This window comes from Vicia villosa, unplaced genomic scaffold (assembly GCF_029867415.1).
Source record: "Vicia villosa cultivar HV-30 ecotype Madison, WI unplaced genomic scaffold, Vvil1.0 ctg.000121F_1_1, whole genome shotgun sequence".
Lineage (NCBI taxonomy): Eukaryota > Viridiplantae > Streptophyta > Magnoliopsida > Fabales > Fabaceae > Vicia > Vicia villosa.
This window is the reverse complement of record NW_026705023.1, coordinates 1,146,097-1,167,427: the sequence shown is the minus strand read 5'-3', so window position 1 is coordinate 1,167,427 and position 21,331 is coordinate 1,146,097. Positions and strand designations below refer to the sequence as shown.

The 21,331-nt window shown below is 34.0% G+C and overlaps 1 protein-coding gene across 1 annotated transcript; it reads right to left on the bottom strand.

Moving 5' to 3' along the window:
- Positions 1-2,414: 2,414 nt before the first annotated feature.
- LOC131624436 (uncharacterized) lies at positions 2,415-5,042 on the bottom strand. Its single transcript, XM_058895375.1, has 4 exons — positions 3,944-5,042; positions 3,042-3,649; positions 2,869-2,975; positions 2,415-2,760 (listed from the first exon to the last, which is right to left on the bottom strand). The coding sequence occupies exons 1-4, from the start codon at positions 5,040-5,042 to the stop codon at positions 2,415-2,417; spliced, it is 2,160 nt and encodes a 719-aa protein (XP_058751358.1).
- Between the last annotated feature and the right edge of the window lie 16,289 nt (positions 5,043-21,331).

The following is a 21,331-nucleotide window of genomic DNA, read 5'->3' as shown; positions in this document are numbered from 1 at the left end:
AGCGGCCTGGGTCCGCTGAGCGGAGGTCCTTTTGCAGAAAAATCTCTGTGAAGGTCCGCTGAGCGGAGTTTCTGCATTTTTGTCTAATAATTTTCTATCTGGGTCCGCTGAGCGGAGCTCAAGCGGACTGTGCGAAATATAGTTTTTCCAAACTTCGTTTTGTTGTATCTTTTGAACCGTAGGTCATTTCTACGCGCCGTTTGAAGTATTATGGGAACCCTTGAGTATGCTTTATGATAAAGAGGAGTGTGTTGGTGGTTGAATGATTTTTCATAAATGTATTTTGTGAAATGATATTTGCTACTCAAGTATGTTTTGACGGTATATGTGTGCTGTGTGAATATGAACGCCTGAGTGGCAATATTGGTGATGTATCCGTGTGGATTAATATAACCGGTGTGATGTGGATATGTGGCCGAGTTATATTATTGTTGTTGTTGTTATGTAATCGAGTCGTTTGTATGCACAGCATGACATTTCATTACGTTAATGGCGGAATGCTATTAACAGGTGGCCTGAATTGGCAATTATTACCAGTGGGAGCTTAATGCTCGGTAAAAAGGTGTATTTGCCCGAGTGGAAAGAGGTCATCAGTGGGGGCTAAATGCTCGATGACGGTTAGTCGTAGCTTACTGCTCGACAAAGGTGTATTTCCAGAGGGAAAGAAGTCCCAGCATAATGCTCTGCAAGGTGTATTTGTCATAATGACAAGAAGGAGTTTACTCCGGATTTGGTACCACATGCATATGCATAGTCGAGTCTCATTTATCTCCATCTGTACTTACCATTATGTTCTTACTCATTTACCGCATTACTTATATATTGATTGTGGCTGACTTAGTGGATTACCTTGTTGTATGATTCTTGATGATATTTGTTGGCATTACTATATTTATCATGCTTTTCATTATAAATTATATTCTCACCCTTCTGCCTTAATGTTACGTACTCGTGGGTAATGTGCAGGTGATCCGCAAGCGTAGGTGCTCTTTTAGTAGTCGTCCGTTTTGGTGTCGTCCGCTCATGATACGTAACACCTAGGGGGATCGAACACTTATTTTGTAGATGATGCTTATAGGATCCTTTTGTTTAATATTTGATCCTTTGGATGTATTCATATTATATATATAAAAACTGTCAAGTGTTTATGAGAATCTTTCCTCTTTGATTAATTGTGTTACGCATCTTTTGCGAGTATGTTATGTTTGGTGATGAGGTTACTTAAGTGTAATACCCTAATTGTTTTTATGAATTTAATTTTTATACTCTGATAATTGTACCTATATGCTTGGGTAGAATTGGGGTGTTACATTCTGATTCTGCAGGACCATCTTCTTCTGATGTCTTTCCAGAGCATATTCTAATGAAGCCATCCAGAGCCTTCTGGGTCAGTGCTTCTGAACGCTGATTTGTGCATACTCTTTATATATTTCTTGAAATGGAAAACTTAAAGGATTAGAGTACCATATTGTCTTATACAAAATTCATACATAATGTTATCATCAAAACTAAGAATATTGATCAAAACATTTCTTGTTCTAACAATCTCCCCCTTTTTGATGATGACAAAAAAATATATAATTGATATGAATTTGTATCCAGAATATCAGATGAACAAAGACAATTACACATATATAGCATAAGCATATAATCAGAGTGTGTGAATATGTCTCCCCCTGAGATTAACAATCTCCCCCTGAAATTAATACTAGAAGAATTTATAAATAAAAGACTTCCCTGAGTATTTTTCCATTTCAGTTGAGACTTTCACGTTGAACTAGAACTTCAGAACATTCAGAGCTTCTCTTCAGAGCTTCCATTGGACAGCTTCAGAGCTTTGAATTTCTCTTGGTGATCACTTGTATCAGAGCTCTATTATCTTCAGTCTTCTATGTATCTGAGCTATCAGAACTTGAGACTTCTTGTATCAGAGCTTCTAGGTTTGATCACAGCATTTCTTGCTTCTAATCTTGAAGCTTCAGAGCACTAAGTTTGCTTCAAATCTTTAAGAGCTTTAGAATTGCTTTTACCCATGTATTTGCTTCTCATTTTGAGCTTGTCCAGAATATAACATTCCGGTAAAAAACTATCAAAGACAGAAAACTTGCAATATAGTTGTTAGGAATGTTGAGACTTAAGCCCAGCAACTGATATTATAAATCAATTCAATTATCACATTTCTCCCCCTTTTTGTCATAACATCAAAAAGCATAAAAGATTCAGATGAAAGACACACAGAGTGAAGAAAGAAAAAGATATTTCATTGATAATAATCATAAGAGAATACAAAATCAGATGCAAGCAAACAGATGCAAAAACAAAGAAAAACCAACTAAGACACAAGACAGACTACGACTGGCTAAACTTAGAAGCTAAGACGCCAGAAGGTTCTTAATCTCATAAGTGTCTTCAGCTTACTTCTTGGAGGTTTCTTCTTGGTTCTTCATCCAAGTTCTGAATTCTGCGTATGTGTCATCTTGCTTATCCTGACGACTAGCCAAGGTAGCTTGATTATGTTGGAGCTCCTTCATAGTGTTCAGCAGAACAGAAGAACCAGCAGAAGTAGCAACAAAGATATCTTCTAGAACAGGATGAGCAGCATCAGCTTCAACCATTGTAGCATCTTCATTTTCCTCAGCAGGAATATCTTCAACAGAAATTTCTCCAGAAGGTAACCCTTTGAAAACAGGAATTTCAGGTTCTGGAGGGTACTCAACTTCTGGGTAAACCAATTCATGAGCCTTTTCCAGAGGGTTCACCCTGAACCAGTTAAACAGCATCTGAAAATCTCCAGTTAGAACCTTGTATGGATGTGGCTTCCACACAACGATAGCCAAAGGATTTTCTTCTTGTAACTCATCAACAAACTGCTTTTCTTCCAGAGACTTCCAGTTGGTTATGGGATGGTAGTACTTTACATCATCATACTCCAAAAAGAATCCAGAAGGACCAGGAGCAGCAGCCAAACAATCTTTCTGGAGATCCAGAAAGTCAGCCTGTATCTTTTCACCAAAAGCTCTCTAGAGCTTTCCAGCAGTTACATGATCCAGCTTGGAATCATGAGCAACCTTCAGAACTTCTAAACTTGTCCTGACCTTGTTATTTAACAAATCAAAATGTGCATCAACAGAAGGTTTTGGAGGTTTTGTTCTGGGAGGTGAGATTGGAGATTTTGGATTGAGAGAAGAGATTGGTTTTTCTGGGTGAAAGAAAGCATAAGGTTGAGATTCTCTATCAAGAACAAACAATGTTTCTGAAGAGGATGGTTGTCGAGAGGATTCAGCTTCATTATCTGAGTCTAAGACTACGACAACAGGGTCAGAAGATGGTTTGTTTTTACAGTTATAGGATTGCATGAGGCGGATGAAAGAATCAGAAAGAGAGGATTCTGATGAGGGAAGGTGAAAGAACACAGCAGTGTCAACTGGTTCATAATTAGAATGTGGAGGAGGTTTAGAAGTGGATATAATGGCATGAGGAGGAATGATAGTGTTTAGAGTTGTGGGTTCAAGAATAGGTTCAGAAACAAGAGGTTCAGAATCAAGAATAGGAGATTTACCTTTAGACTTGGGTGAAGAAGAAGGTATAGAAACTTTGATGGTTGGAGGTGGTTTTGTTGGGGCTTTTTCTGGTGAAATATCTGGTGGAGCTTCTCTTGATACATTATTTTAAATTAAAACAGGAGCAGAACCAGGTTTAGAAATTACAATACCTGAAGGTTTTTTCTTCTTCTGAGGCCTAGCAGGACCTTCTTCAACAGTCTTCCTTTTCTTCTCCTTCTGCTTCTCCTTCTGTTCTACTTTCTTCTTTCCTTTCTCCTCTTCCTTTTTCTTTTCTTTCTTCTCTTCCTTACTAAATTCCTTCTGTTCTTTCTTCTGCTCTTCCTTCTTTTCTTCTTGCTTCTCTTCTTTCTTGTCTTCTTTCTTCTCCTTCTTATTTATACCTATTTCTGGAAGATCTAACTTTCTTTTCGTTCTTCTTTCTTTTTCTTGCACTAATTCTGGAACTTGGTTAGTAGTAGTGGCAAGATTTTGCTTGCTTATCCATATAGGATCACAGTCAGATCCTTCTGCCTTGTGCATAGCAATGTATTGGACAACAACTTCTGGATGTTCATTTCTGAAGAATAACTCAAAGTCAGCCAGAGCAGGAGCTTTTCTGGACCGAACTTCAGTGTTCACTTGGGGAGTAACACCAATGGTCTCAATTAAGCCCATCTTCTTCAGAATATGAGCATTCATGGTGCTTCCAATCATTATATACGGATCCTTGATTATGCCAGCTTTCTCCAGATCCTCAACACTTTTTGTTTGAACCAGAAGATCTGTAATGATTCTTCCAAACGGAATAATGTTTCTCTTGAACTTGGGATTCTTCTTTCTGAATTCATCTCTGGATTCCTTCACATGCTGCCACATGTGGTTGAAGATAATGAACGGAAGATCCACCTTTTCCTGTTTACCAATACAATACATAATGTATTGTTGGTTCTTGCTAACATAGTTTGAAGAAACTGTTGCCTTTTTGTGGTAGATGCAACCCAGAAGAATCTTAGCCAAGATTCTGTAGGAAGGCTTTAGTTCCTTGATTTCTGTAGATTCTACGTCATTCTTGAAGATTTCTTCATACACAACCTCCCACTCTATTCTTCCTGGAACAGCTCCAGAAACACCTTCAACGGTTTCCAACCCAAACAACTTCCTTAGAAGGTTTTCTGTAGTGGAGAAAAGTTCACCATGAACAATAGAAAGAATGGCCTTTGGCATGACTGTTGCATGAACCCAGAATTCTTTCACCAAATCTGGATAGATTGGTCCACACAAACCATAGAAGAACGCTTGCCATCTTTGAAAGATCATGGCCTCCTTCAGATGAGTATCATGTGCTTCCAGGTTATCAAAATCAACCATCATTTCACAGATAACCTCTAATTCGTTCAAAGGAATTGAATAAGTCTTTTGTGCAACAAGTTGTTGTTGCTGTTGATCTTGATTTTGTTGTTGAGAAGATGAACCAACTTGTTTCTTAGAGGAAGAAGCCATTGAAGCACTACTGAGATTTCTAGGTTTCTTTTTAGGGTTTTTGAAAAGAGAGAAGAAGAGGCAGAAATGTATAAACAAAGAGATGATGAATGCGTGAAAAGAGGGAAAATGAATATGAGATGTGTTTAAATAGCCACGGACGCGAAACAAAATGCAATGAAATTCTGAGAATGAACAGTTACAGAATGCAGAGAATCAATTGCATTTAATGTTGAATGACGTTAATGGAGAAAACGTGAGATTTGAAAAGATTTGCACAGTTATCTAGGGTGACGTCTCATCAACTGCACGCATGCTTGTCCCTTCAGAATGAACATGTGGTCATCATCTGGAATAGCTGGTGACAGCTGTTTTGCTTTAACAGAAATTATGGATCAACTTAGACATATGAAACGTTAGCAATAACAGAATCAGAGTATCTAAATGATCAACATCCTTTCATTCTTGGCATAAATTCATACTGATATTCTTCATAATGAACTTAAACCTATCTTCAGCAAGGGGTTTTGTAAAGATATCAGCCCATTGATGGTCTGTATCAACAAAGTTTAAATAGAGCACACCCTTCTGAACATAGTCCCTAATAAAGTGATGTTTTATCTCAATATGTTTAGCTTTAGAATGTGAAATAGGATTCTTAGATAAACAGATAGTAGAAGTATTATCACAGAATATAGGCATGTTACTCTCATATATCTGATAGTCTTCTAGCTGACTCTTCATCCAGAGCATCTGTGTACTACATCCAGCAGCAGCAACATATTTTGCTTCTGTAGTAGAGAGGGCAATTGTGGCTTGCTTCTTGCTATACCAGGAGATCAGATGACTTCCCAGAAACTAACAGCTTCTAGAAGTACTTTTCCTTTCAACTCTATCTCCAGCGTAATCAGCATCACAATATCCTACTAAGTTGTATTCTTCAGATCTTCTGTAGAGTAAACCAACATTAGTAGTACCTTTCAGATACCTCAGAATTCTCTTAACAGCAGTTAAGTGAGATTCTCTAGAATCTAATTGGAATCTAGCATACAGGCATACACTGAATAAAATATCAGGTCTAGAAGCAGTAAGATATAGAAGAGATCCTATCATACCTCTGTAGAGTTTCTGATCTACCTTCTTGCTTACCTCATCCTTACCTAATACACACGTTGGATGCATTGGAGTCTTTGCTTCTTTGCTTTCTGAAAGATTAAACTTCTTTACTTAATCTCCACCGTTTATAGAAAGAGAGTTAAGCATATGAGATTGATGGGTTTAGGTTAGTTTTCCATCCTAATAAATAGCCTTAATAATATTTCATTATGATTTGAATTCATAACAATGGGTCATAGTTATTGATATTTATTAATTTCAACTACTTATAGCTAGGCTATAGTTATTGATATTTATTAGTCTCACCTACTTATAGTTGTACAATTCAATTCATTCAATACTTTTGAATTATTATCTATGGGTAATGTTAACATGTGACTTAACATGTGCCCTAAAGTTGTGAAAATTGTGTTATATTTTTATTTCAAGACAAGTTTTCTATTAATGTGTTTCTTAATAGGTGCCCTTATGGCACATGTTAGCCTTAATAATAGTATTTCATTATGTTTTGAATTCATAACAATAGGCCATAGTTATTGATATTTATTAGTCTCAACTACTTGTAGTTAGGCCATAGTTATTGATATTTATTAGTCTCAACTACTTATAGTTGTACAATTCAATTCATTCAATACTTTTGAATTATTATGTATGGGTAGTGCTAACATGTGCCTTAACATGTGCCCTAAAGTTGTGAAAATTGTGTTATATTTTTATTTCAATACAAGTTTTCTATTAATGTGTTTCTTAATAGGTGCCCTTATGGCACATGTTAGCATTACCTATCATGTATTAGTGTACATACAATTATTTTTAAAAAATTCTTAGGAATTACATACCCCTCATTAAACTTACCTAAAAACGTACAGAACAATTTATGTACATACATGCTCTTATTAAGTGTTCATATGATACTCCATCCGTCTCATAAAAAATATTTTATTTGAAAAATATACGGTTTTTAAAAAGATTATTAAATATGTTGGTCTTAGTGAAAAATTAATTTCATTTACTAGAATACTTCTTATTAATTATAGATAATAGAGTAGTTGAGTAAATTGAAAGCTAATAAATTGAAATATAATATTTGAAAAATTATAATAAATGTTTTCTTGAAATTGTAAATAAACAATTATTTTGTAAAAAAAATTACAAATGTGACATTTTTTAATGAGACGGAAGTTATTAAGTGTTTACGCAAAAAAAAGGACATAATTATTAAGTACATGAATTAATTAATTTATTTTACATAAACAAAAACAGTTGTATAATAATTCAAAAAGAATAAAATATTCATCAATTATATTCAAATATGTTGAACTAATTATTTTATAAATTATTGTATTATTTTTTTATTTGTTTAATAATCATTACAAGTTAATATTTTTTATGTAATAAAATAATTTAAACAAAAGTTAAAAGAAATTGATGTATATTATACCATACTAACAAATACCCTTAGTAATATTTCTTTATGGTGTCAATTCATATCCCTACGTAGGGGCGGATCTACTCCTATTGCATTGGGGGCTGAAGCCCCCACAAACAAATAAAAATATTCTTTAATAATATTAGTATAATTATTTTTGAGCCCCCATTAAACTCACTAATGGCATGTTCTTTATTCACTCAATTTTACAATTTAATTTTCTAACTTTTAACTATTCATATTTTTCTTTTCTAATCTTTTGTCTACTATCTCTTTTAACCATACTTTCATTATTTTATTTCCTTTTATTTTAAATCATAAGATTATTTTCAATAAAGAAAAATAAGTGATATTTTATCATCTCTTTCTAGTAATTACCCCCTCCTTCAATATTAGGTTTAAATTTTTTAGTGTAATATCAACGAATAATTATTTATTGGTGCATTCATTCATCACTAATATTCTTGAAATGTAACATTTTTACTTTAATTAGTTACAATTTTGTTAAAATGTTTTTTGATTGATTTTTATTAAAAAAATAAGTGTTAGCTAAATTTTTAATATTTTCCAACAATTTACTTGTGTCCTTGAAAAGAAATATTCTAAGGTGCATTGACTTATTGTGTCTCGGTGCCAAAATTTTATAAAAATGATAAATATTTAAAGTACTTTAATAATAAGACATTAATTTCTAAGAAAATTTAAAATACGTGTTTTTCATAAAGTACCAAAATAAACTTTTCAAAAGATTTATATACATATACTAGTATTATTTTATAAAATCATATAGTCGTGTTTATTTATAATTTCATCAATATAATATTATAGTATTTATAAATATAATTATATTTGCTATTAATTTAACATAACAACATGCTAATATAATTTTATATATTTGATTTTACATAAATTTTATATATTTTGTGTGTGTTAGAAATAGAAAAATATTACTTACTTACATATACAAAGTATTTTTGGAATATAAAAATTTATGAAGGAATTTTGGAAGAATTTATATATTTTAATTTATTTTTTCATTATAATTATATATCTTTTAATTCTTAATGTTTTATAGTTAAAGTATAAAAATTATTTTTAAGCGATATTTCTGAATCTGCCACTTCCTAGAGTGTACTCTTTGAAACTCCTAGTGTTTTATTAACCTCAACTACTTCTAATTATCAATTGAACCAAAACATTTGAATGATTAACCTACTTTAACTTATAAACAAATTTTGATGTAAATTTTATTTGGATTTAACAACACTCCATTATAGACGTATTGGAATAGGATTTTAGGATGATATAATGATAAATTTTTTTAAGTATTTTAAAAGATTTTGTTACACTATTATGACTTTTCAAACTTTTTTGAAAGAATATTTCAATTAATATTTTTCAATTTTGATTTGAAGAGATTTAAAATATTGATTTTTAAAATTTTAAATTATTTTATAGGTTTTTTAAATTTGAAAGGATTAGATGATTTTTTATTAAAATAAAAAAGAATAAATAAAAAATATAACTAATAAATCTAAAATCAATACAAATGTTAAATATTTTAAGTTCAAGCACCTAACTGAGTGTCAAAAATAAACCAAGATCTATTCTACTTAACCTAAAATAAAAACCCCGTCTCATATCTGATACAATTGTCAATTGCTACTCTAATGTTGGTAGTAGGAAAAAAGATGCATCCACATTATCTTTGATACAATACGACCTATATTATTTAGGGGTGTATAAAAATGTGGTTAACCGAACCGTATGTTATAACGGAATTACACTGAACTAAAAAAAAATTGAATCATTTAAATGATTGATAAACTGAACCATATATTTTAAACAATTTAGTTATTCAAATTTAATTTAAAAACCCGTTTAAACCGTTAAATAACGGTTTCTAAAAAAATATTATTAAAATTTTAAAAAATACAATTTTTTAAATAAAAAAAATATTTATTTTCTGAATTTAAAAACTAAAAATAAAAAAGATATTATTTCAGAAATAAAATATATAATTTTAAAAAATATGAAAAATAATAATTTATATATAATAGGCCCCAAAAAGATGTTCTACTGTTATAATTTCTATTGAATTTTTTCCTTGTGGTTAATATATATGCACCGAATCTAAATTGTGAAAGGAGATAGAGCTTAATTCTAGTTGATGTTAAAATTCAAGTTTAGTATACATTGAATTACACATCGATTAGTTGATGTTAAGTTAATAAAGAGAGCTTAATTCTATACAAAATTAATATTGATATTTATTGCAGCCTTGCAGTCATAGACGGAATATTTTAACACAATGCCACCAAATTTTATAAATTATGTAATATTTGTTTTAGAAAATAAAAATTGATAAATTTTTCTGAAAAATAAGAAATAGATTTTTTTTTTAAAGCTGGAAATAAAAAAATTATTTCTTTCAAAAAATTAAAAATAAATTTCTGTAAATTTTTTTTTAATTTTATTTCTGAAAACAAAAACAATTGGAAAAAATTGGTTCTAAAAGAGTTTTTAATATAAAATCAGTTTATAAACGAAATTTGATTATAAACCAGTTTATAAAAGTAAATTGGTTTTAAAATGAACTTAAACTGTTTTGGCAATTAACTGGTTTGTTACTAAAGTGGTTATTGAAAACTAAACCAAACCATTAATATGGTTTGGTTCAATGCAGTTCATGAACCATGAACACCCCTAATATTATTCAACCAAATCAAACCAACAGCGACAACAAACCCAAGTTGTTGAAAACCACCAACAAGAGGAGAAATTATTCATGGCTTCTTGCTATTCAGTTAATAGTAGTAAATAAACATGACTAATAGATAGTGGATGCACCAATCACATGATTCGTAATGTTGACATTTTTAAGGAACTTGATAAGTCCTTCTACTCTAAAGTTACTATAGACAATGGAGAACATGTTGATGTCAAAGGAAAATGTGTTATAGTTTTTAAAACTCCCTCAGGTATCAAATACATTTCATATATTTTATTTGTACCTGAAATAAATCAAAATCTTTTAAATATGGGGCAATGATGGAAAAGAACTATCCACTGCATTTCAAAGACATGAGATGTACTATTCTAGATCCTTCTAGATCTAAGTTAATGACGGTTGAAATGAGAGGTAAAAATTTTCCAGTAGAATGGAAGCAAACAACCATGCATGCATTTCCAAGTAATGTTCGTGATTCCTCTTTGTGGCATAAAATGTTGGGTCACTTTAGTTACTCAACCTTAAAACAAATGAGTTCTCATGATTTGATTGAAAATTTACCAGTCATTGATGATGTTGTTGACATGTGTATTGTATGTCAATTTGGAAAACAAAGTAGATTATCATTCCCTGCTGTGTCAACCTAGAGGGCTTATGAAAAGTTACAGCTCATACACACTGATATGTGTGGTCCGATGCCAACGACATATATAAATGGCAACAAGCATTTTCTGCTATTTATTGATGATTTTACAAGGATGAGATGGGTATTTTTTCTAAGGCAGAATTCAGATTTGTTTGCTGCATTTAAGAGTTTCAAACTTATTGTTGAGAAAGAGGCTGATTGTCAAATTAAAGAGTTTAGATATGATAATGGTACTGAGTATACAGTAGAAGAATTTAAAATTTTTTGTGAGCAAGCTGGAATCCAACATCAATTTATTGTTTCTTACACTCCTCAACAAAATGAAGTGAGTGAAAAGAAGAACAGGAGAGTCATGGAAATGGCTTGATGTTTTCTTTTTGAGAAAGATATTCCTAAAACCTTTTGGGTTAAGGCTGTCAACACCCCAGTGTACTTGCTGAATTTGTTGCCTACCAAAGCCTTGAAGGGAAAACACCCTTTGAAGCATGGTATACGAGAAAGTTGTATGTTCAACATTTAAAATTATTTGGATGTGTCTGCTACGTCCATGTTCCAAATGTGAAAAGAGATAAATTGGAAACAAAGTCTATGATCAGTAATTCTTGGGGTATAGCAGTAACTCCAAAGTGTATCAAATTTATAATTTGGAGACCAAAATAATTTGGTTAGCAGAGATATGAAATTTGATGAGTTCTTTAAATGGAATTGGGAGAAAAGTCAAGCTGAAAGTTCAAGTAAGGTATTGTTTATGGAAAATAGTTTGGAGGATCAAAATTCAGAAGATAAAGGAAAACATTATGATAGTGATGCTGATTTTCCAACCCGAGGTACTAGAACCTTGGATAATATTTAGGCCAAGTGCAATATAGCTACATTAGAGCCTACACGGTATGTTGAAGCTGCTAATATTGAGGGATGGAAAGCTGCCATGTAGGAGGAGATGAAGATGATAGAGAAAAATCAAACATGGAAGCTTGTAGACAAACCAAAAAATCAAAAGATTATTGGTGTCAAGTGGGTTTATAGAATCAAACTCAATCCTAATGGTTCTATAAATAAGCTTAAGGCGAAATTGGTGGTAAAAGGTTATTTTCAACAACATCTTGTTGATTTTTCAGACACTTTTGCACCTGTTGTAAGACATAATACAGTTAGGTTGTCGGTTGCCTTAGCAGCAAAATTGTGACGGAAAATTTATCATTTTATTGTTAAATCAGCTTTTTTAAATGTACTACTTCATGAAGACATTTATGTCAACCAACCTGAAGGTTTTATGGTTGCAGGAAGTGAAAATAGAGTTTACAAGCTTCACAAAGCCCTCTATGGCTTAAAACAAGCACCAAGAGCATGGGTAGAATTGATGGCTATCTTTTGCAAAAGGGTTTTAAAAGAAGTGAAAATGAGACTAGTTTGTATGTTGATGATCTGTTTGTTATAGAGAATGAATCCAATTCTCTAAGTCAATTCAAGCAAGCTATGGAGAATGAATTTGAGAAGACAGATGTGGATGAAATGAAATATTTTCTTGGAATGGAGATCTTTTAGTCAAGTGTCAGAATCTTCATTTCTCAAAAGAAATATGCTTTGGAGGTATTAAAGAAGTTTCATATGGATAAATGCAATCATGTTTCCACACCTCTGATTGTGAATGAAAAACTATCAAATTATGATGATAGGACAATATTGTTGATGCTTCTATTTATAGAAGTATAATTGAAAGTTTGTTGTATCTTTCAGTGACCAGGCCTAATATAATGTTTGTTGTTAGCTTACTTTCCAAGTTCGTGCATTCTCCAAGTCAAGTTCATCTTAGTGCAACTAAGAGAGTTTTGATGTACATAAAAGGTACAACTGATTATGGTTTGTGTTTTTCTGAAAATTCAGAGTGGAGACCTCCAAGGATATGCAGATAGTGAATGGACTGGAAGTGTAGATGGTTCAAAAAGTATCTGGTTATGTTTTCTCATTTGGTAGTGTTGTGTTCTCATGGAATTCAAAGAATTCAGGAATGGTCGTCCAATCATTAGCTGAAGCAGAGTCTGTTTCCACACCTCTGATTGTGAATGAAAAATTATCAAATGATGATTGGGCAATATTGTTGATGCTTCTATTTATAGAAGTATGATTGAAAGTTTGTTGTATCTTTCAGCGAACAGGCCTAATATAATGTTGGTTGCTAGCTTACTTTCCAGGTTCGTGCATTCTCCAAGTTAAGTTCATCTTAGTACAACTTGTAAGTACAAGCCTATACTCACCACGATTCATGGCAAACATCATAAGTGAGCAAACACAAAAGCACAAGTGGATAACTCAAGGAAAATCAAGTTTTGGCTATCTAAGACAATGTAGGTCGACCTACCCTGTGTCAAGGTCAACCTATAAAGCTCAAATTACTCAACATATGGTTTTGCATCAAATAGGCCGACCCAGTGCATCATTTGGTCGACTCAAATTAAGGCAAACAAAGAAGATACAAACATGCCACTGTTAGGTCGACCCACTAACCTTCCTAGGTCGACCTAAACTGAAGGAATTTACACATGCCACTGTTAGGTCGACCTACCCACACTCCTAGGTCGACCTAAACTGAAGAAAAGTCCCAAGAACGCATTTCAACTGACTTTAGGTCGACCTAAACCTTCAACAGGTCGACCTAACTGGCAACAACTGACTTTAGGTCAACCTAAACCTTCAACAGGTCAACCTAACTGGGAACAATTTCAACTCAACTAAATCTGCTTCTGTTAGGTCGACCTAATCAATAAAACAGGTCAACCTGTCTTCTCAAAAAGGCCAAAATTGTTTGTTTGCTCTGTATCAATACACCAGCTCCCATATATAAATTGTTTGCTGTCAATTATTGATAAAAACACCAACAACTGAAAGATACACAAAGGCTTCTCATCTTCGATCTTCGTCACAACTCCAACACAACTACACACAATCATTTTTGCATTGAGGGTTTGAGTTCAAGATCGATAACGTCCATGGAACGGAATTGAAGATTCCTAGTGGGTGAAGATTTGTAGCGTTGTTGGTGAATAAAATCTGCGGATTTTGTCCTCCAAGATTGGTGAATTTTGGGGGTTTTTATCAAGAGGCTTTATCAAAGATTCAGCTGAGTGTGAAGGTTGAAGAACAAGGGTTCAAGCAAATCAATACACTGCAGCAAGGGAATCAAAGTGAAGCTCTTGGAAGATACTTGATCTGGCTCAAGATCAAGGGGAAGAAGATTCAAAGGATCAACATATTCGGTTTATTGTTATCGCTTTGTTATCTTCTTTGTATAAACTGTTTTCAATCATAATGAAAGACATCCCAATTCCCATTTGGAATTGGGGGCAGATGTAGTCGTAGCGAGGGCGATCGACGAACTGCCTGAACAAATATCGTGTTCTTATCGCTTTTATCTTTTCGTTTACGTTTCGCTTATTTCTGGTTATAATCACAAATTGATCAAAGGTTCAAGTGTTAAACTTGTGTGTTAAAACCTAATACAAACATCACAAGTCACCACACATTGAATCAATATCAATTTGGTTATTATCACCAAGTGTTTGATATATTGCTTCAACTATTATCAAGTCATTGCAAACAAGTTAATCAAGCGTATAGTTTAAACGATTTACATTAGTGTAACTGTTTGATTCTATAAGCGATCTTTTCATCATTAATCCTTAACTATTTTGTGGTTTTATCACATATCTGATTCTTTCAATAGAGGTTCGGAATAGACGCAAGTCGATCCCGATACGCTTTCGCCTAAGTTTGAAATAATTCCGAAAAATTCTGAGGCATCTATTCACCCCCTCTAGATCTTCAAGCCTAGCGTCTAACAAGTGGCATCAAGAGCTCTGGTTGATTCCGTGCTACGTGAAACACTTATTTGAAAGATGGCTTCCGGACCTAAAGGGGCTCATAATAGAGCTCCAGTTTTCAACGGTGAAAACTATGACTATTGGAAGGATTGTATGTGCGTTCATATCAATGCAATTGATAGGAACATTTGGACAGCAATTGTTAATGGTCCCTTTCAATTTACCATGACAAATGCAGCTGGTGCTGTTGTCCCTAAACCAGAAAATACTTGGGATGCTGAAGATGAAAAGAGATATGGATACGTCGAAAACATGCAAAATAGATTCGTGCATCTTAAAAATCGTTCGAACTCTCTTGATAGACCTGTTTCCAATGCTATTGCTACTAACAAAATCTTAAGGTGTTTAAACAGGGAATGGCAACCCAAGGTTACAGCCATAAAGGAAGCAAATGATCTAAATACCTTAGACATCACCACTCTCTTTGGTAAACTTGAAGAACATGAGCAACATCTTAAATGCCTTGACATGCATGAGTAAAGGGCAAAGAAAGATAAGAACATGGAGAAAGAGGTAGAGAAGAAGTCAATAGCTCTAAAAGTTTCAAGCTCCAAGACCTCAAAGCAAGAGCTAGAGGATAGTGATACTAGTGATGATGAAGATTCGGATGATGAGGAAATGAGATTGTTCGTGCGAAGATACAACAAGTACATAAAGAAAAATAGAGCAAAACACTCCGGCAAAAGCTTGATTAATCATAAGAAGCAATTCAACAAGTTCAAACAAGATGAGAATAACAAAGGAAAAACCAAAGGTCCTTGTTTCAATTGCGGCAAAGATGGTCATTACAAACCGTTTTGTCCATATCTCAAGAAGGAGAAAGACAAGAATCAAAGCAAAAGTTACAACAAGTCTAGAAAAGCTTATATAGCATAGGAAACTGATTCCTCAAGTGAAGACTCATCAAGCAATGAAGAAGAATCGGCAAACTTATGTCTTACGGCTCATCAACACAAGAAAAAGAAACGTGTAAGATGTAGCAACCTGCCCTAAAATTAAAGTTTTAGAGTCGCCACCTATTCTGAAGGGCGAATAGGAAACCCTATGCAGTTGAGAGATTCAGGGTAAGTTATTATAATCAGGTTGAGGGAAGGTGTTAGGCACCCTCAACCCTTTCCTAAGGTTTTATGTTCAAAGTAAAGGTTAATGGCTAAATATTGAGGTTTATAGCTAAGGAAGTGAATAGGGCGAAAAGTGAGATTTGAACTGAATTGAGGTTTTGGGGAAGGGGACTCGCCTTGGTTATCCAAGTGCCTACGTACCTCCTTATGGAGGATCAGAGTCTACGTAGTTCGGGCACAGGGTTGTACGCCTTAGAATTTGAATTGATTGTTTGAAGGCTTTTTGACTGGCCTGTCGTAGTTGTTGAAAGTTGTGATTTGAAAGGCATTTTGAGTTGCCTGATTGAAAAGGATGAAAATCCGTAGTCTCGTGGTTTAGTGTATTTTAAGATTTGGGCGTACAACCCTGGTTTAATATGTCACCGTTAGTTGCGATGATCAATAGGTTTGATCATTATAGTTAACGGATTAAAGGGGCATTGCTGGTTACTCTGATCGATAGATTCGATCGTCGCGGGCAGCAAATTAGATGTGTTTTAATTTTGTAATTAAATCTCATGTTTTATCCTTTTATCTCTCGTCTAATGCGACTAATAGCTTTAGTCGGGTCGAAGAAAGAATTAGTAAGAATTAATTAAATAAATTGAATTGATCAAAATTATTTCTCGCCTAATGCGACTAATAGGTATAGTCGGTTCGAGGAGAAAATTTAAAATTAATCAAGAATCAATTGAAATTTTTGCCCAAATGGGATTGGGGCAAACCCTAATGCGTTGGTCACCTTTCTAAGGTTTTTATGATTATAATAATTAAAAATGATTAAATAAATTTAATCAAATTAATCGAAATGATCGGGAGAATAATCGGGACAATCTTAATGTTAATTATAGTCCTAATCCTAATTATATTATTAATCCTAATCAAATAAATAAATTAATTTAATTGTCCTAGTATAAACAAGTATATAATAAAATAAATAGAAAAATATATAACAAAAACCTGGCTTGAATCCTGTGTTGCTACTTCTTGGGAGTGCACCATGGACGTATTCTTCCTGGATCTTTGGATCTGACTCTGGAGAGATCCGGTGGCAGCAGGGTGAAGGCGTACCGTAAACCCTTATAGTGCGCGCACGCTAGATCTATGAGCAGATTTTAACAAAACGAAATTTAAAAAAATTGCAACACCCAGGGATCGAACCCAGGTGTGATTGGTATTTAGACTCTTCCCTTTGCCATTGCGCCATGCCTCACTCACTGACATTGAATTGAAACATATCCTACACAAACCTTTTAAAAGCGTAAAACAGTTTTAAAACAAACTCAGCGTCCTTTCATTGTTCTTCCTCTTCGTGGATTTTTTTAGAGAAAACACACAGACCTTTTAACCACAGTTTTAGAACGTAGCCATAGCCCTGCAATTGCCAAACTCACCATACATATTAAATAAATCCCAAATAAGATCATGATTAAATCAGAAATCAATTTCTAAACATGATAGAGCCCTTGATTTGAGTTAATTTGGTCTCTAATGAAAAATCTCAATTTCAAGCTTCTAAAACCTAACAATGGTGAAACATTAAATCTACCAAGAAACTTCAATTAAACGATTCTAAAACGTTTTAAACATGATTATGAACATGAATATACGATTAAATTAGATTTACAATGCATAAATCCACGAAATCAAAAGTTTCAAAGAAAGGCCAAACCGTGACGAATTGGTCTTAACTCAGAGAGCTTTGAGCCTGAAAACGGATCGGAGTACCCTCAGAGACGCCTCTGGAGTGTGCTTGGATCAATAGAAATCCTTGAATCAGACTCAATCCTCGAATCCCACAATCACTTTTTCTCCATTTTTTTGAAGCTTTTTACGTTAGTTTTGGAGGCCGAAAAATCTCCCCCTTGCGTCTGCCATTCTTGTTGATTTATATATGATTCCATTAGGTTAAGAGAACTCAATCAGAATCTCTGTAATTGAAGAAACAAGATTTGATTTGGTCATGGATTCCAAACTTGCCATTCTTGGTCCCTTCTTTCACGTTTCTTCAAAGCTCTCTTTCTTCTTTTCTTTTTTTTCTCCATGATTTTTTTATTTTTTTTTGGCCCAAACGCATGGCAACAACAATCCACAAACAAACAACCAAAAAATCAAATAACTCTATTTCACTTATTTAATCATTTAATTAATTAAACAGTAAGCTGATAATATATTCCTAATAATAATCCAATGAAAATAACAATTAATAATATCCTAATAATTAACAATACTATATTAATAATTCTAATACCAATCTAATTATTAATAGTAGAACTAATAATATTAATGTTAATAGTTAGTGATAATATTATTTGTTAAAAGGATTAGATAATGGGGAACAAATAGGCCTAACACAACTTGGATCTCCAACATTTGCTATTTACCCCTCCATTTTATTTTAAACCGAATTATACGGGAATTTTATAGGAGAGCGAGTTTAATAATAGGTATATCAAACCCTATGGCTCCTAATTTTTAACTCCCTTAAAAACGAAATATAACGGGTAAATTTTGGGGTATGACAGCTGCCCCTATTTAATTATCTTGGATTGAATGGCGTGAGAATACGCAGGTCTCACGCTTTTCGGATCGAAGAGTTATTAAATAATGGAAGACCCCTAAATTTACCTCGTGCTTGAGTGCGAGTGAGAGAAAAATCGTCCCGCTAAAGCCTAAGTCTTACATAGCGAGGATTTACCGTTAGTTGTGATCAGTTTGTTATGGTGCTAGCAAGCTTTTCCCGCACCAATAGGAGTCACTTGCCCTGATTCAGGCAAGTCTACCTGTATAAAAAATCGCTTTGTAAATGTGTATGCATTGCAGATGTATGAATGTTTACACATGTAGATGTTGCGTGTATGCAAATGAGTATGTATGTATGTATGATAACTCCATCGTCTTATCTCCTTATCACCCATTGAATTTGTTTCACCCTTTTGAGATGTGTGCGAATCCTTGTTCGGATTGTATTTGAGGAGAGATGAAGTAATGTCTTACATAAGACTACCTGAAGAGGTTTCCTGAACACGGTATATCAATGACTGATGTGACGGAGATTAGGCTTCAAACAAAGCTCGGGAAGAATTGTCTTAGAGAAGACTTGACTGAGGAAACTCTCTGAAAGAGCAAGATATGTCTTTTAGAAAAGATTGGAAGAATCTTACCTAAAGAGGTTGAGATATGTCTTAAAGAAGACTGACCTAAAAAGATCCCTAGAAAGGATATTTCTTAAACAAAATTACCTAGAGAGGCTTCTAAAAAGATATGAAACGTCTTAAACAAGACTGACCTAAAAAGATCCCTAGAAAGGATATTTCTTAAACAAGATTACCTAGAGAGGCTTCTAAAAAGATATGAAACGTCTTAAACCAGACTGACCTAAAAAGATCCCTAGAAAGGAAATGAAATTTCTTAAACAAGATTACCTAGAGATGCTTCTAAAAAGCTATGGAACGTCTTAAACAAGACTGACCTAACAGGATTCCTAGAAAGGATATGAAACTTCTTAAACAAGATTACCTAGAGAGGCTTCTAAAAGGACGTGGAACGTCTTAAACAATATTACCTATAGAGGCTCCTAAAAGATATGAAACGTTTTAAACAAGTTTACCTAGAAAGGCCTCTAAAAAGATATGAAACATCTTAAACAAGATTACCTAGAAAGGCTATGATATGTCTTAAACAAGACTGACCTAAAAAGATTCCTAGAAAGGATATGGTAAGTCTTAAACAAGACTACGAGGTTAACCTAGATATGTCTTACATAAGACTGACATAGAAAGACTCCTAGAGAGGATAAGAAAGGTTTTGGCGAGGACTACCTAGAAAGGTTGATAAGCGTCTTGGAGAAGATTACCTAGAAAGGTTCCTGGAAAATCTCTGATTGTTTCTGAATTGCCTTTGAAGAAAGGCTCGGAATGAAACACCGAATTTGTTAAGATTAAATCGTTGAAACGATCGTATTTGCACCGTATTTGGATGATAATATCCTTTTGACTCCAGAGTGACCTGAAAAGGCAAATGTTGATTTTATGCAATGTTATGATGCATGCAAGGTATGATGTGATGAGCTTCTCAAAATAAATGAGAATTATGTATGTACGACGCCCCCCACTGTAGGTCGTAAATAATACAGGCGTAGGAAGGCCGATTACGAAGCAATGCTCCTTGTGCGATACTAGCGTGATTTCCTCAATATCAGAAATTTTGAGAGACACACCATTTGACTTGAAGGAAATTATCCTTAGAGGGAACTCGAATATTACCATGTCACGCCATAAACCTGATATGCACTGCCCCAGTATTTGAATTCTTGAAAGATATGCCCCAGCCAATAGGATCCTTGATTGTATGCCCCTATAATCCTTGATATTTTGCCCCTGTTTAGGAGAACCCCCTAGATGTGGTTCCCCCGGTTCAGGGATCTTTATTAGCAATGATCGCCTCTGATTAACCCAATCTCCCTGATGTTAGGTATTGATTCGAATGTGAAGCAGATGCTTTTCAGAATTAGTCATGCGTCTTGGTCGTGTCCGATGGACAAAAGTTCACTGAATACTCAGAATGAGATGATGTCTTCTAGGAGATTACCTGAAGAGATTCCTGGAAAGGATATGAGAATGTCTTGAACAAGATTGTGCTTTAAACAAACCTCGGGGAGGCACGTTTGCAAAGAGGTTCTAGGAATCCCATAGAGGATAAAGACTTTTTTTAAGGAATGTAGTGTTTTGAACAAAACTCAGGAAAAGACATTTCGAAGAAGACTACCCTAGAAAGGATGGGATACCGCCCTGAAGAAGACTGTGCTTTAAACAAAGTTTGACACGGTTTATAGGAGAAATTTGAACATGTCTGAAAAGATTGACGGGTGTCTTTGAGAAGATTACCTAGAAAGGTTCCTGGAAAGGACACCGGATTTTTTAGAGAATATTGCCTGAAAAGGAATATCTTAAAGAAGACTGAAAAAGTTAAGATACGTCTTACAGAAGACTACCTAGAAAAGGTTTTTAGAAAGGAATATGTCTTAGAGAAGACTATCTGAAAATATTTCTGAAAATGACGAGAGACACCTGGAAAGGTTTGTGGGATGTGTCTTAAAGAAGACTATTTGAAAAGGGGCTCCTAGAAAGGATAATAGATATTTGAACATGTCTTAAAGAAGACCACATGGACAGATTGAGAGATGTTTTATAAAAGTTCCTGGAAAGGACGTGAGAGTGGTATTGACAACATTTGATACTGAGTGACCTTTTGCGACGTGCCCCCCCATTAATGGACTTGCCCCATGGGCTATTCAGAGTCCTTGAGAGACCCCATGGAACTTGATTAGATTGCCCCAGATGAAATAGGATAACAACGGGCTATGCCCCGGGTATACAATAGCCATCCGAGTCAGGCGTAAGAGATATTT